Source organism: Rhamphochromis longiceps, linkage group LG11 (genome assembly GCF_057381845.1).
Source record: "Rhamphochromis longiceps isolate RC_006_pf linkage group LG11, R_longiceps_female_GT1.1, whole genome shotgun sequence".
NCBI lineage: Eukaryota > Metazoa > Chordata > Actinopteri > Cichliformes > Cichlidae > Rhamphochromis > Rhamphochromis longiceps.
This window is the reverse complement of record NC_140567.1, coordinates 23266565-23282156: the sequence shown is the minus strand read 5'-3', so window position 1 is coordinate 23282156 and position 15592 is coordinate 23266565. Positions and strand designations below refer to the sequence as shown.

Genomic DNA, 15592 nt, shown 5'->3' with positions numbered 1-15592 from the left:
GATTCTGATTCATCCATGTCCATGGACCTTGGTTTGTGCACTGGTGCACAGTCATGTTGGAACAGCAAGAACAGCCATCACCAAACTGCTCCCACAAAGTTAAGAGCATGAAATTGTCCAAAATGTCTTGTTATGCTGAAGCATTAAGAGTTTGGTTCACTGGAACCAAGTGAAAGAACCTCTTCTGTAACTAAGCCCAAATCCTGATCCTTGAAAAATGTTTTATATTAGCTGTGTGTTTGATTTTACACTGATTTTATTTCCACTCAGTTCAGTCTGCTTCACCTAAAACAACAGTCTTAAAAAAAACTTGAATGTCCAGACTCAGTCACTAGGCTGGTTTCACAGATGTCCCACTCACTCACTCCTCTCTCACTCCTTTGCTAAAATAGCATCAGCACTGTTGTTGCAATTTCTCAGCAAAGACAAAACAAAAGCCAGTTTCAAAGAACAGAAGTTGAATGGTTGCTTTTCGCCTATCAATATCTTTCTGCAGTCGAGCGTTAACTCCTTGTCTGGTTTCACAGGGCTTATAATCAATGCCCAGTATCTTCCAATCAATACGACTCATAGCACTTATTGGCTTCTCTAACCCCCTCACCTTTCACACTGCGAGAGCAGCAACACTTACGTGAGCTATCATACGCATGTTTGCACACAGGTACACAACACATTTGTACATTTGGTCAGAATACACTGGGCTACACACATCTGATCTACACAAAGAGATTCAAAGGGGAAAGTGCATTCGATTAATTTGTTAGCTGCTCTCCGGAGAGTCTGGTCGTCCATTGGAGAATACATCTATACTGATAATGACGTATCTGGTTGTGTTAATATAACGTAAATACAGGAATGAATCAGTGGATGAATGTGAGAAAGAAAGATTTCAGTGTACATTTGCTAACAGTATTAAATGCAGATCCACAGACTTACTAAACCTATAAAAACTTCATAAGCTTCAGATCAAACTACACTGCTTTCGCGCTTCCTTTTCATCCGTCACCAGTTAAACAAGTTTTAAGTGTATGACCTTTTATCAGAAATTGCATTTGTTTCATAGCAGTACACTGGATGGGTTTAAGGAATTCATTACATTTTCATTCATTGCAAATGCTCCGTTTCAAAGGCAAAAATAAAAATAAAAAATCAGCACATAAAAGCAAAAGCTCAGAAACTCAAACAAACCGGTCAGCTTGATTCATTTTCTAATTCTTTAAAATAAAGCTTGCCAATCCGACTCATTTGTCCACATCAGCTCAAGGTCTGTGTTTTGAAATGCACAATTGAATAGACACACGCACATCAAAAGAAAAAATAAGAAACTCAAAGCACATTGGCGGGACCAGCAAGGTCACACACCGAGCGCAACAGCCTTATGTCCTCCGCCAGGAAAGACCTGAGCCACCTTAAGACTTAGGCGGTAGGTTGGGGGTAAAGTGGGAGACTGTTGAGCATTAATCACCACTCTTTAATCCGGGTCTGCACTCTGAGTTTAGACACATATTACTCAGTCTTTCCTCCGTGGTGTTATTAGACAGAATCCACATTGCATTTTGGGTTCATGAATATATATTGCAACTCAGCCTGCTGGAAAATAGAGTGTGTTAGTGTGTTATTGTGTTTATTTAGGGTCTCTGTCTATGCTTCGTGGCCTTAATGGTATTAATTCAATGTCAAACAAACACACAGAAGCACGCACAGAGTCTAGTTGGTTAATACACACTGACGTGCTCCTCTGTTGACTGTAATTAGAGCAATCTGAGAATGAATCTGAGGCTGGGTTCCCCTTCCGCCGTTCATATAATACACTAAAATGCACATGCTGTATGGATGTATTCACATTTGTCACTCATGTCAGTGCATTTATGAGCCAGCGCACAACACTGGGAAAATATCTAGCTTTGCCTCGCACTGATTTCCTCTATCAGCTTACCCGAAGCTGTTGTCTTTCTGTCTTTATTTGCTTGTGCTTGCTTGTCTTGTCTCGGTCTCCTTCTCCACTGCTGCTAACATCTCATTTGTACCCACTGAAGCAAACTAGGTGCAAAGGAAGCCAACATTGTTGTGCTAATGAGAAAAATGCTGGTTTCACTCTTGGCTTTCAGCACCATATCTGTTTAAACACAGTCACACTAGTGAATTGCAATGTGATGGGAGATTACGTCCCCCTTCTCTCTCTCTCTCTACGGTCTCCCTTCTCGCTTTCTTCGTTTACACCCAGCACTCTGTTGGTCGTTGGGATTTTTTGACAGTTGTCTCATTACACTGTCAAAAGCATTTTGTTTGCCTGTTTGCACTTCACTTATTCCACCTGTATAGTGAATAACTTAACTGCAAAAAGGAGATATATGCGCCTACTGGCGCGCCTTCTGTTCATTTCAGCTTTTTTACAGTCATGATTTTTTTAAACTCTAACAGGCTGGCATGGGTCTATTAGTTTTTAGTGCCACCTTTTGATTCAAGTGTTTGCATTATAAATGAATGCGCCAGCATTAAAGTCTTTATAGACAAAAGCAGCTTCACTTTAATGTCAGTGCAGATGCGAAATTGGTGGGATGCAGGCTTGACGGCACGCACGTACTGCACACGCGCTACAGTCTGTACTCTGTGCATGCGCGCTCCTTTCGACTTCTAGAGCCTGTGCACATATTTGCAGACACGGGTCGATGATGAACTTTACATCACATGATTCCTTACAACAAGCAGGACTTGTGCCTTAATTAAAAAAGTTAAAAAGCTTTGAAACTGTGATGTTTCTGGAACAAGTTAACTTTCTGCCACTTGGAAAATGTTTGCTATCTTGCTGAGAGAGCAGCTTAGCGTGAAGGCTGGAAGCAGTGGGGGAAACGACTGTAATGGTCTGTCCAAAGTTCAAAAAGCTCCCACCTGCCGGCACCTCTAGCACTCACTAATTAATGACAAGCTGCGGTTTCACAGGCGGATTATGTGCAGGGAAATTTCTGGGCGTGTCCTGACGGCTTTCTTTCCTTACCTACGATTTGTTTAATCCTTAAATATATATACCATGAGACAATATTACACCCTGTCTAATTAAATCATGTAATTCAATTAAGCTCTCAGCTTCCTTGTTTTCTTCAAAGTGTTTTTTTTTCATTAATGTCCTGTAGTAGAAATTTCATAAATGACAAAAGCTTTGTTCATTTTTCCATTTTTTTCTCCAATAAAAAGTAAATGTCACTCCACAGTTTTCCTTTTTTCCCTTATTTTAAGAAGGTGAAAGCTCTTAAAGCTTAAAGCTCTCTTCTAGCTTGACTTCACTGGGGACATAAATAAATACACTGACCATCTGCGCTCCTCTGCAAAGCATGCATGCATATTGCACAGCCAAGTTGAAATGACCACAAGCAACTGACTGGGATTAGTGTTTACTGTGCTGACTAATTTTGGATTGTAGATCCCAGTCCATACAGTGTTACAGACCTTATATGAGAGAGACATGCCACTCAAAGAGTGCTGAATACAATGATGCTACCACTCCCTCCAAAGAGCCAATCACCTTTATCAGGAAACAAATGAACCAATCATGTTAATTCACTGACCCCAGCTAATAGTCGAGGATCAGTTTCTGTGTGGTAGCAGGAATGTCTACATGTTGCAAAGTCGTAGTTTTTCTTGGCGTACTGTAAACATTAAGTGTGTCGAAGTGTGTGTAGTACAACAAAATCTAAAAATGAAAAGTTTCACTTTAATTGAATTCATTTGAGGACATATTCGGGATTGTTTGCTAGTTTTTGTTCAGTTTAACTTGAAATAAAAGTCGATTGTAATGTGTTGGCAACGCCTCTTCTGATTCATCTCGATTTGGTCTGAATCTTTTTAAGACGAAGTAACTTCCCAGCTGCGTTAATAAGACAGGTGCTGATTGGTGAAACTTGCTTCCAAAAGGATTTTGTTACAACAGCATATGACGGAGTAGGCTGCCTGTAGAAACAAATGATCAAAACAGACTTCAACTTTATTTGGTATTGTTATTTTAAATTATGTTTGCAAGCAGAATGATATTGATACGTGGCTTAACCTGCCTCGTATTGGTGCTGGATTGCTGGTTAGAGAAAAGCAATGCATTTAAGGTTTAATCTGCTCATAAACAGAAATGTAAGGATTAATTGTTTATTGAGTTACATGCTCATCAAGTGATTTCGTGATGAATAACACCAACTGGATTTTTGTCACAGTGGGGTTGCCAGGCAACGAGCAATGTGCAAACACAGGTGTAATTCATTAAAAAAAAAGTGATAAATGGCTGAATTTCATTTGGCTGCTTTAGTTTTAATAGTACTTTTACTGTAGGCTCAATAACACACTGCCATCGCTTATAGTGAGACCTGAGAAAAGTGCAATCATTGCAAATGCTCTTAGTAACACCTGTGCTTTAGCGGTGCTCATCTATGGAAACAGCATGCAGCTCCCTACCACAAATCATATATGCAAGCTGAAGGGAAATTTTCTGTGTCGCACTTAACCTCTTAACATTCATAGAGTCACCTGTGACCTGTTTCGGGTTAGGCTGCGCTTTACCCTCATCCTGGACAAGCACAGTTTAGGAAACTGGAACATAAACATAGAAGCATTTTGACCTCAGAGATAACAGCGTTGATAAAAAATGGGTGAATGTTAACCTAACACTTCACCGTCCCACACAAAAGTGGCTGATATGGTTCATATAGACCATATCTTGTGCATCTGACTGTTTTAGGTCAATAAGCCTGTATAACTGCGTAATAAAACAGGGAGAGGCATGACTTTTACTTCAATGGCCACTGGGACATAAAACACCATTCAAATGTGATGAAAACAGACAAAGCAGATAAAAAAAAGTTTGGTAAATAGTCTCAAAATAAGGTGTTAAAAAACTCCCTGCATGTTCTACTTTTACTATACACAAGATTACAGCTAAATTTATGGCTCAATCCACGGTGCTAACATTATTCGATGCCTCTGGCCCATCCCACCAACAACAATGACTGAACTTCATTAATGGCTGCAGAAGACTTAGTTATAGAGGTTATTTAATACACTGTTTTTAGCCACATGGATACTAGAAACCGCACTGCATATCCACCATAATCAAAGCCTAAACAGTTAAATAATGAACTCAGCATGGCTAAATTAAGGTTTTCTAAGTAAAAACAGTCCATTGAGTCTTCAAGCTTACAGAAGTAAGCAAACTTCCAAAATGTGCACACATTTGGTTTAATACACCAATTTAAATTAAGGACTTTTTTTAAACAGTTGTGAAAATGAACTGTGCGTCCATCTCTGCAAAAACTAGGAAGCATGATTTGGGCTTATCCAGGTAACTTCAAAATGTAACTCGGGGTTTTCAGTATTAAAAAAGTGGTTCAGTTGCTACTGGGGGACATCGTCATGGTAACTTCTGCTGCTGATATGACCTGTTCTGGAGCGGGTTATAAGATAAGATAACCTTTATTAGTCCCACACGTGGGAAATTTGTTTTGTCACAGCAGGAAGTGGACAGTGCAAAAGTTATGAGGCAAAAATTAGAATACAATAAGAATAAATACAGTACACAACTGTACAGAATAGAATAAAATACTATATACAGTAGAATAAAATAAAATAAATATACAATAAGATAAAAATAGAATACAAATACAAATACTATATACAACTGAGTAAAAATACAACGATGTTCAAGATTATAAATCAAGAGGTATAAAATCACCACCTACAAAGTAATGTCACCATTCTTGGACTCTGTGGAAGGATAACATGAGGGTCTGCAGTTTTTTAACAGTGTCTAAAGTCTTTGTTTCTCTGATAAAATTCAATAAGAATTCGAAGATTCTTAGATGAAACAATTGTATTTTCCTACACTGAATTTGTTTTTATATTTAGTCTTTCGGCTACTCTCAGAGCCTTAAACTGCACCAGGGCTGCAGCAGAAAAAATACACACTAAAACTATCTCATGCACATCTCAATATTACTTTGGTGGAATAACACAGATTGTCCTGTGCCCTAATGACCGAGCATTCATTACCGACTAAAGCAGTTAAAACACTCGCACGTGCATACAGCACTATTTAAGTCTCGTCTACAGTTCAGTGCTTCTCCTGCTGCAGACACTCATGCTCATGCTGATTTGCCTTCAACTACCGCGACGGTTTCAATCTGCACTGTGTGTTTAACGTCTTCAGATTTTTGTATTATTATATTTTTATCTTTTGTAAAACCAGGCGCTCTGCTGCCAGTTCACGCATCCATGTTTGTGATTGGTCAGATGCTACTAATGGCACTCTTTCATGTGAACGTGCTCGAAGCTAGGTTGATAATTGAGTCAATAAGCACTGTCACTAGTGTGACCGCTTAGCCTGATTGCCAATGTTAGTGTAAGTGAAGCCAGATAACAGAAAGATATCCTGCGTATGTTAACAGGGCCCAGACTGACTGACATGATTCCTGGTTTGGCTGTTTTGAAGCTGATGATTGGCTCTTTGGTGCTCCTTTGTTGGAAATACAACTTACATATGCTTGTGTTTCTTCTTTTTCCTTTCTTTCTTAGCCAGCTGTGCATAAGTGTGTGATTAGCGTATATTGATCACTGGCTCTGTGGACAACATGCAGGGATAATGAGCTTTTTGAGCTTCTTTAGTTCAATTAGCAGGGAGACACACACACAAACACAGACAGGTAGTATCTAGAGGGTTTCCCCCAATTGCCCCTACCTCAACCTTATTGACACAGACATGAGAGAAAATACGTGTCACTTACCACGCGGTTGTAATGAGTATGTGCGTGTGTGCACATGTGTCTGCGTGTGATGTAATGCCTTAGCCTTGGGGGTCTCTCCCTGTCAGAGTGATGCCTTCTTGCAATCAGTCTCCAGGGAAACAGGCAATAGACAGAAACGATGTCACCCTTCCAGGGTAAACACACACACACGCACCATACGCATACACTCGAATGCACATCGGCATACACCATTACGGCCATACACACTCAATTAAATCCAGACAAAGGGAGATGTGGACACACACACATTAGCAGGTGCATCCATGGGTACTAACGTGACAGAGCTAAATACATAAAGACACACACTCCATATGTGTGTGTGTACACAGAGGAGACCCTGTGACGTGAATGTTTACCATCAGAGCACACAAGTTTTAACATAACCATGTAAGTACCAGCACTTCCACATACAGCCAGAGGTTGCTTAGCCTTGTTATGCTCAAACAAGCATATTTGTACCTGTTAGTTGTAGGACCTCTGGGATCTACAGTCGCTTAGAAGTCTGTGATCTAGAAGATGAAGGCAGTGTGTAATGGACTGAAGGAAAAGGGAGAAGGTTGAGAAGGAGAGTAGGTGCAGTTGCACAAAAATGCAGAGATGGCTGATAGCTTCTTTAGAGAATATGGTGGGAGTTTAATTCCCTGATCGACCTCATGTACTGTCTCTAAAGCAGCGTGCAGCCACTGTAAGTGGACCAACAGAGAAAATGTGCAGAAAGGTCTACCAGTAAATGTCAGAGATAGCAGAGCGAGGGCAGAACGGGAGGGATGGTGGTGCTGCGGAGGGACTGAGGAAGAGGTTTTAAGGCTGCTGAGAAGGCAATGACTCTCGTGGGGGGATGGAGGCATATTTAAGACTCGCCAACGGAGGGACTTTCTCTGACAGTGAAAGGAAGGAAGGAATCGAGGAAGCAAAGGGGAAATAGGAGGCAGCATTGCTGATGCTTGTGTTGAGAAGCAGACAGAGGGTACATACTCACACTTGATACCCTCACACATGCCAAATGCACGCATTGATAGTGTGACAGGTGAAGTCAACAACTGCAGGGCATCGCCTCAGAATAGCAGCGTTGCAAGCCTGAAATGTGGCTTGGAGCTTGGCCCCGAGGAGCTATGTGAGCCTCTGTGAAAGATCTATTGATCTGACTGTGACAGCTCACATGCTAAGGTCCCAAGTGTCCAAGGGCCCCAGTTATTCTCAGACAGAGACACGTGTCAGACCAGGACCCCCTGTTCCTCATCAAAATAATAATAGAAGCATATAGAAGGCTGTCCTCACACTGCTGTTAACATTTTGACATGTCACGATCCTGGGTGTGTGGCAGTGACACTGATCATGAGGAGAGGTCACAGAACATGCAGAGTTAAAAATGCATGACAACAAATTAAAGGCTCAGGTTTTTTCTTTGAAGCCTTTTGGGCAAAAAGTCACCATGAGCCAAAAATTAAATTATTTCACATTCATGAATTATTTCATCATTTAATATTCTCTCTACATAATCTATCTAGGCTCAACAACCGTGCCTGAATATTTACAATGCAGGAATTTACAGCTGTGCCTTAGAGCGCTGAAGGCTGTACAAGATAATAATTTTTATCTGCAATCAAACTTTGTCCTACAGAAGTGGCCTTCATCATGGACTTGAACTTAACTTAAATTGCAAAGGCTGATAACTGAAGATAGAGGCTGCACAGCAATGAATGGAAAAGTCTTAGATGTGGCAAATAAGAGTGTGCTGATAGGGTTTGTGCTGTTTCTGCACAGGAATATAGCTTACTCACAATACCCACAGTCACGAAACACTGTGTCCTCCTCAGTTAACCTCTCTCCATTTACCCTTCCAACACACAGAAACATGCACACTCCACACAATCCAGCCAACTCTGTTTGGTTCCATTCTTATTCTTCATCTCTATTTTTGGGAGAAAAGCTAGAGCAGCTGGACCTTCAGAAAAAAAGTGCAGAAGCTTAGGTAGAGCTACACAGACTGATCAGTATACAGTGACATTTGCTTTGTAGCCATTGTCAAAGAAGGGAGACCTAAAGGAGCCATTAAGAGGCTATATTTATACACGTGCATTATATATTTTCAATCTATGACGAATGATCTTAACCGATCGTATTTCAACACGAGCTCTCAAGGATGGCTTCTCTGAAAGGCAGCATCCATTTTCAATAAAGCAGTTTGCACAGCATGTGTATGCGGAGGTGCACGGTGCATGTGCGTGGGTGTGATTATCAATAATCAATGGAAGAAATCACTCAAACCTCGCCCCCTAGACTCGTTTAAAGCAGCGCGCGAACCTCTCCTCCTTCCACCCATTCATCTTCCCAGCCCGATTGTTCTTTCATCCTCGGGATCTCAATCCATTTTTTTTTCCACAACAGCCAGCAGGCTTCTATCCACCTCAATTATCTAAGTGAGGGTTTTAGCTGTCTGATGGGACTCCAGTGTCTGTTGGAGTCAAACCAAATACGCAGCCATAAAGAAGACAGAAAATTTTACAGTCTCCATTTAAGATGAATTTTGATGCACACTTAACTCTCTGGATTCTCTCTTTAGAAATGCAAGATGCTGAAGACAGACCGCGATGTTTTGCTACATTTCATATACGATTTGTTTTCCCCCCAATATGCCCTGATGATCAGAAATTAATTAATATGGTGAGAGTGCTGACAAACACTTTGATTACCCTGCTCGAAATCACTCAGTCCATTGATTCGTATTGATAGATAACGCAGCCTGTTTGAGATAAGGGCTAAATTGATTGTAGCTTAAGAACCTAAATCAGGCTTTTCATTATCGCCTTTTTCCTTTTTTTCTCTCCTTCCACAGACTTTCATTCTCACCCAGCCGCTTCTCTCTTCCGATCACACTCCCCCAGTTTGACGCCCACTGGAAGAGCAGCGGAGCAGAGGGAGAGAGATAGTGAAGGAGGAAAAAAAGAAAGAAAGAAAGAAAGGAATGAAGAAAACAGGACAAAGAGACAGGCGTGGAGTTGAAATAGAAAAGGCCCAGGCAGAAAAAGAGGGCATAAGTCTCTGCCATCTCCTTCAGGGAAAAAAAGAAAGAAAAGGCAGACAGAAGAGAATAAAAGAGAAGAGGAGGGATTGAAAGGGAATTAGAGACCGTGCACTTTCATTAATAAAAAAAAAGGACCTCTAAAGCAGTGATTTTTGTAAAGTAGAAGAAAAGACACAGCAGGGAGATTTTTCTAGCAACGGCATTAACAGAAAGAGTCCGGAGATCGCAGACTGCAAACAGAAACACAGGAGGAGGGTGAGAAAGATGGGGAAACACACCCAGTTGGGCTATTCTAACAAGCTACCTGTTAATCTGTGCACTCAGCTGATCTCACAGATTATTTCACATCATTGGCGATCCATGTATGACAAGCTGCATAAGCAGAAGTCATGTTTCCACCTTATGAACTAAAGAAAGCAAAGCCTGTGTCATATCTCTGACCAAAAAAGGGAGGCTAGAATGAGGACAAAAGTGTCTCACAGCAAGGTGAGCACAACATGGGCCGAGGCTTCCTGACACACACGCGCACACACAAAATAAACAGAGAACAGCAGCCAGGGGCCTATTCAGCTTATTACACCCCCCATTACACAAACAAATGAGATCCTGGCCTCCTTCTGATAATCTGCCCCCTCCATGTCCTTAGCATCCTTGCATTACATCACCCAAAAGCAGTAACTGTCAAGCTTGGTCATTGCAATAGTTGTTGCAATCATGAATTCAGTGACTAAAAGGTTCATCTGCACCGCCTAAACCGGGTAAAAAATGGGGTGTCCTAGTGACTTGGAGGGTCAGTAATTGTACTACCTAATGTTCAAATCTGCCTGATGACCTTTGGGACATGTAATCTTCTTTCTTTCTTTATCCCCTACATTTCCTGTCAGTGTTTATGGGCTGCTTGTAAAATAAAAAAATAAAAAAAGCAAAAGGCAAAAAAGCCCAAATAAGACAAAGTTAACCCAGGAGATTCTAGATAAGCACCAGAGATATAACCATGACATACATGACAGCCGTCAGTCATTATGCAAATGCACTGTTTATAAGGTTGGGGAAACCTGCAGTCAGCTCAGACTGAAGAAGTCACTTGGATGAGTGACAAAAGGTTTCTCCCACTGAAAACGCCACGTCCAGATGAACAGAATCAACTTTTTGGGAAACGACAGCCTGGTTTCATAATTGTTACGCATATGCAATGCAGCTACATTAACGTGACACTGTGGTAATTTTGTGTCATACCTCTAAAAGCCTGGGGGGATTGATGACAGACAAATTAAAACAAAACAACAGCCAAAACTAAAGCAGCAGAGGCAAAGATATTGTGAGTATCAGTCCTTAGCTAAAGACACTGGCTCCTACAATTCCCACAGGGGAACTTCATAATGTCTTTCTCTAGACCCCTCTGCCTGATAAATTCACAGGCTTGTCCACACTCCAAGTTTCTAACGCATGCTTTCTTGTATTAATTTTCAAGTGTGAGCTGAGGTAACCCTCTTCACTGTGCTATGTCATCATCAGGCTTATTTTCTAAGACATGGCTGGAGTGCAGCTTGGTTTCCCAAAAGACAACGACTGCGCTCAGTTATCAGCGACTAGATGACTTCTGGGCAGTATTTTCTGAGGGAGAGCTGTCAGTTTATGTTTCTAATTTTGTGGTCTGCCTCCTTAAGATTTCAACTCAGGAAATAATTTATTTTATTGATGGTTAGAACATTTCAACACATGGCCCAGCCCCAGCACTAAGCACAAGTGATCTTTTTATTGGTGTGTCTTTTTAAGTGTCACTCATTTGTGTCCCTCACCTTCGTGTACACGCCCCACGACAGCTCTGTCTCAATCACCATGACTACGATGCCAAACATTCCAAAGATCAGGGCGTAGTCGCTCAGCCGCTTCCTCTTCTCGAACAGCGCCCTGCGGTGCCCCAGTTTATACCCAATGTTTTGGTTCTTTCGTTTGGGAGCCTTGGAGGTGCTGCCCCTGGCCCCGGTACCCACTGCCCCAACTCCTCCCTGCCTGCTGCCCCTCCCTGACTGCGAACGCCTGCTCTCCACTAGTGCGTGGTTCTGGTGGTAGATGGACATCTGGTTGGATGTGGAGTCGGTGATGTCATAACCTCCTCTGAGGTACGGGGAATCTTCTTTGGATGAAATCACAATCTCTGGCGGGCTCTGAATTGGGGGTTGGTTGGTGGAGGACTGGGTCACCGAACAGGTAGGGGGGGCTTCTCGCTGCCGGTCATGCCCCCCAGCAGCAGTTGCGCCAGCAACAGCTGAAACGGCGCCCTCTTTGGTTTCGCTGCTGCTGTCTGACTCGATTAGGTTTCTCCGGGATGCGCTGAGGCGGCTCAGGGGCTTCATGACGCCACCTGTGTACTTACAGGAACTCATGGCAATCTCCGTGAAGGGGTTACTGTCCCTACGGTGAACCAGAGGGCTGGCCTGTCTGTGTTTGCACCCCCTCTCCCTGTCCCTGTCACGCTCTCTGTCCCTCTCCCGCTCCATGGATGGCGAATGGGACGAGTAAAAAAGGGCATTGTAGACTGGGGAGTTGTCCCCACTCAGGCTGTGCTGTGAGCCCAGACAGGAAGAGAGTGGGGTGCTGGTGGGGTGCAGGGCATTGGGGATGGGTGGAGGCAAAGGCTGAGCTCCAGCGGAGGAAAGTGGTAACTTCGGGAGAGATGCTGGGGGCAAGTTGGGCGTGGCGGGCGAGGGGGATGAGGTGCTGCCGTTTAGACGGTCGAGGCTTGATCCTCCCATGTGGTTGGAGTGGTTTGATCCTGGCTGGGCGCCAGCAGTGGACGGATGGGATATACTGCCCAGGGGAAGGAGGAATCGCTGGTCCTCATCCTCGCTCCCTCCTAGCAGAGCCAAGCTCAGAGAAGGGGGAGGCTCCATGATCACAGCTGTGGCCGCACACCTGTCTAGGAAGAGAAAAGAGAGGAAATATAAAGTGGCCCGCGGAGAAAACGATAGAGAATACAGGTTCCTTATCGTAATGTGGTAATGAAGGACATACAGAAAAAACAAAGGAAGGAGCAGGAAAACATTGTGATGGATGGTTAAAACAAATGAGGGAGAAGACTGAACTCCAAAAGCTGAGGATGTGTGACAAAGAGGGAACACAGAGTGAAGACAAGTGGTCATAATTGGGGAATATGTTATTCCTTGAGTCACATTTGAGTCAGTTGCCCAGTCAGCCTCTCTCAGCGCTTCCCCTCTCGGTTTCCCAGTGTCTTCTTGTTCTCTCACATCCCACAGTGCTTCCAGCAATCTATTCCATAAATGTCATCTGTGTTGTTAGCCAGGAGGATGGTGCAAATCCTCTGGCTTTACACTATGAAAATGAGATCAGCCTCAGAGACTAAAGGATAATAATTCCAGATCAGAGCAGAAGTGCGAAAGCCTCAGTTAACCATAAGTTGGCTTGCGTTTTAGTATCCTCTGATTGATCCAAAACAACAGCCTACTTTCAGTATGATATAACCAGACACCTTCACGACCACCCATCTCCTCCTTGACTGTTTCCCATATACCTACCTCCGACCTCTTCTGCCTCGGTCCCTTTTCCCCCAGGTTAGTTGTGTCGAATCACGGACTGGATGAAAGCAGACCACAGCACTTTTTCTTTTTCATGTTGTCACGGCCATCCCATCATCTTTTCGCTTCGTCTCCCTTCATATAGGTCCTCCACAGGTCTTATCTCTCGAAAATGCGCGTCGCTTCCCCGCTGATGATGGCTCCGTCTTCCGCTCACCTGATAAGATCAGTTTGTCTCTCTCCCAGTCATCGGTGATGTATTGATCGTTCCCATTTTGATCCTGTCAGTGGCAATCGGCAGTGGATGAAGCGGAATAATCCATGGTGACTCGGATAAATCGGTCAACCTGTGGCTGCACGTAAGCAGCATGAAACAGGAGGTGGTGGGGGGGAAAGACGACGGCGTGGATGTGAAGTAAGAGTCCCCAGATGAGCTGTAAAGTCTGCGATTTAATATGTGACTCCACCGACAAACACTCAATCTACGGCTCTCCGTCTCTCCGACTCTGTCTCTCACTCTCTCCTCCAACTTCTCTCCCTCTTTTCTCCGCCTCCAGACCTGCCGCTCACTCCCATTGGACGGAGTCGGAAAGGCGAAATAACAGGTGGCAGGATTTTTAAGATGTGGCCACCAAACGGTTGTCTAGATTTATTGTACCGGGTTATTTCGGGGTTATTATTAAAACCAGTGATCCGTGTGGCATTCGTAGCTGCTGCCTCTGTAATAAAGACTATATGAGCCATTTGTTGTTGTTTTTTTTCTTTATGGCACCTGTTGGAACACGGCACTGAAGGATGCTGGGACCGCCAACTCCACGTCAGAAAAACACGCAGAGAAACATTTCCAGAACAAACACACGTGTAAGTCAAAACTGAAGTGGAGGGGAGACACATGCCTAAGACAAATATAGATGTTAATGCGGGTCTATAAAAGCAATCCTGCAACATCGCTTAATGCAATATATGTTTGAAATCATTTCATCAAATTTTGATTGATTATAAGGTGAAACGAATTACTTTCAGAAAACCAGTTTAGATAATGCCGATACATTTAATCTGAGACCATTGGCTGGTATGTTGTCCTTGTCTTGTCCTTGTCTTCCGGGCAAGGACAGAGAGACTCAAGAGGAGCTTCTATCCCCAAGCCATCCGTGCCCTAAACACACACACCCGCCCGCTCACATCATCTATAATTGACTGAGTCAGGACTCTTCCAGACACTAAACCAAGGCACAATGTACATTTCAATTCCTTTAATTTTAAATATGTTTATATTGTCTATCCTGTAAAATAGTCAGATGTCTATTCATATTAATGTACAGAATTCTCCTGCTTGCTGCTACTACTGCACATTCACCCAATGTATATATATATATATATATATATATATATATATATATATATATATATATATATATATATATATAATGTTTTTCCTCTACACCCCCCCCCCAATTTTTTTGCACATGTCGAGGAGCGTGTCAGGCTACATTTCACTGTGTGTTATACTTCTATAACTATGCATGTGACAAATAAAGAACCTTGAACCCTTGAACCTTGAACCTTGAGCAGTGTTGGTCAAGTTACTTGAAAAAAGTAATCAGTAACTAATTACTGATTACTTCCCCAAAAAAGTAATCCCGTTACTTTGCTGATTACTTATTTTCAAAAGTAATTAATTACTTAGTTACTTAGTTACTTTTTAAAAACACGATTTACAACCTGAATAGGTGATAAAGTGATAGATCTTTCAGCCTAATTCTACTTTTTCTGCATAATCCATCATGCAAAATGTAATCAAATGGAAAAGTCTATTTTTAAAACTTGTTTTATTAGTTTTAACCTTATAACTTTATGCATCAAGCAAAAATTTAATTATATGTAACATTCTCAGATTGGAAGAAATTTGTTTAACATTTAAACCTATTTTCTGCACATTCCAGCACATAAAATAATTTTTTTTATGTGTTTACACTCAGTCTTTCAAATAGATGCAAGTAAAACACAGCAGAAAATAAATAAAATCAAAGACTAGCGGTCCTTTTGCTCTATTTTCACCTGTAAAGCAGGAGTAGGGGAGGCGGAGGTTTACCCTGGTGCAGGTGTGCCGCAGCGGTCAGTGGAAGAATCCGCGAGTTTCTCTGTGAATTTCCCATTACCTCATAGCGTACTCAGCGCTTGCTTGGAAGTTTAGGGGTTTATTTTCGCTGCAAAAAGAAGTTTTCTTCTCACGCACAACGGACACTAATGTT

General features: G+C 42.4%; 2 protein-coding genes across 2 annotated transcripts in view; both read right to left on the bottom strand.

Annotated features, from left to right (window-relative positions):
• kcnn3 (potassium intermediate/small conductance calcium-activated channel, subfamily N, member 3) overlaps positions 1-13839 on the bottom strand; it is a 62624-nt gene extending 48785 nt beyond the window's left edge. The window contains exons 1-2 of the mRNA XM_085423018.1: positions 13341-13839; positions 11604-12724 (exon numbers count right to left, since the gene is read on the bottom strand). Of these exons, the coding sequence (XP_085279144.1) occupies positions 11604-12698 (1095 nt within the window). The 5' untranslated portion in view covers positions 12699-12724; positions 13341-13839. The remainder of the gene's footprint in view (positions 1-11603; positions 12725-13340) is intronic.
• Positions 9310-15592, bottom strand: part of s100w (S100 calcium binding protein W) — a 72969-nt gene continuing 66686 nt past the window's right edge. Inside the window, exon 4 of the transcript XR_014913773.1 lies at positions 9310-9323. The gene's annotated coding sequence lies outside the window, so the exon portion shown is untranslated. The remainder of the gene's footprint in view (positions 9324-15592) is intronic.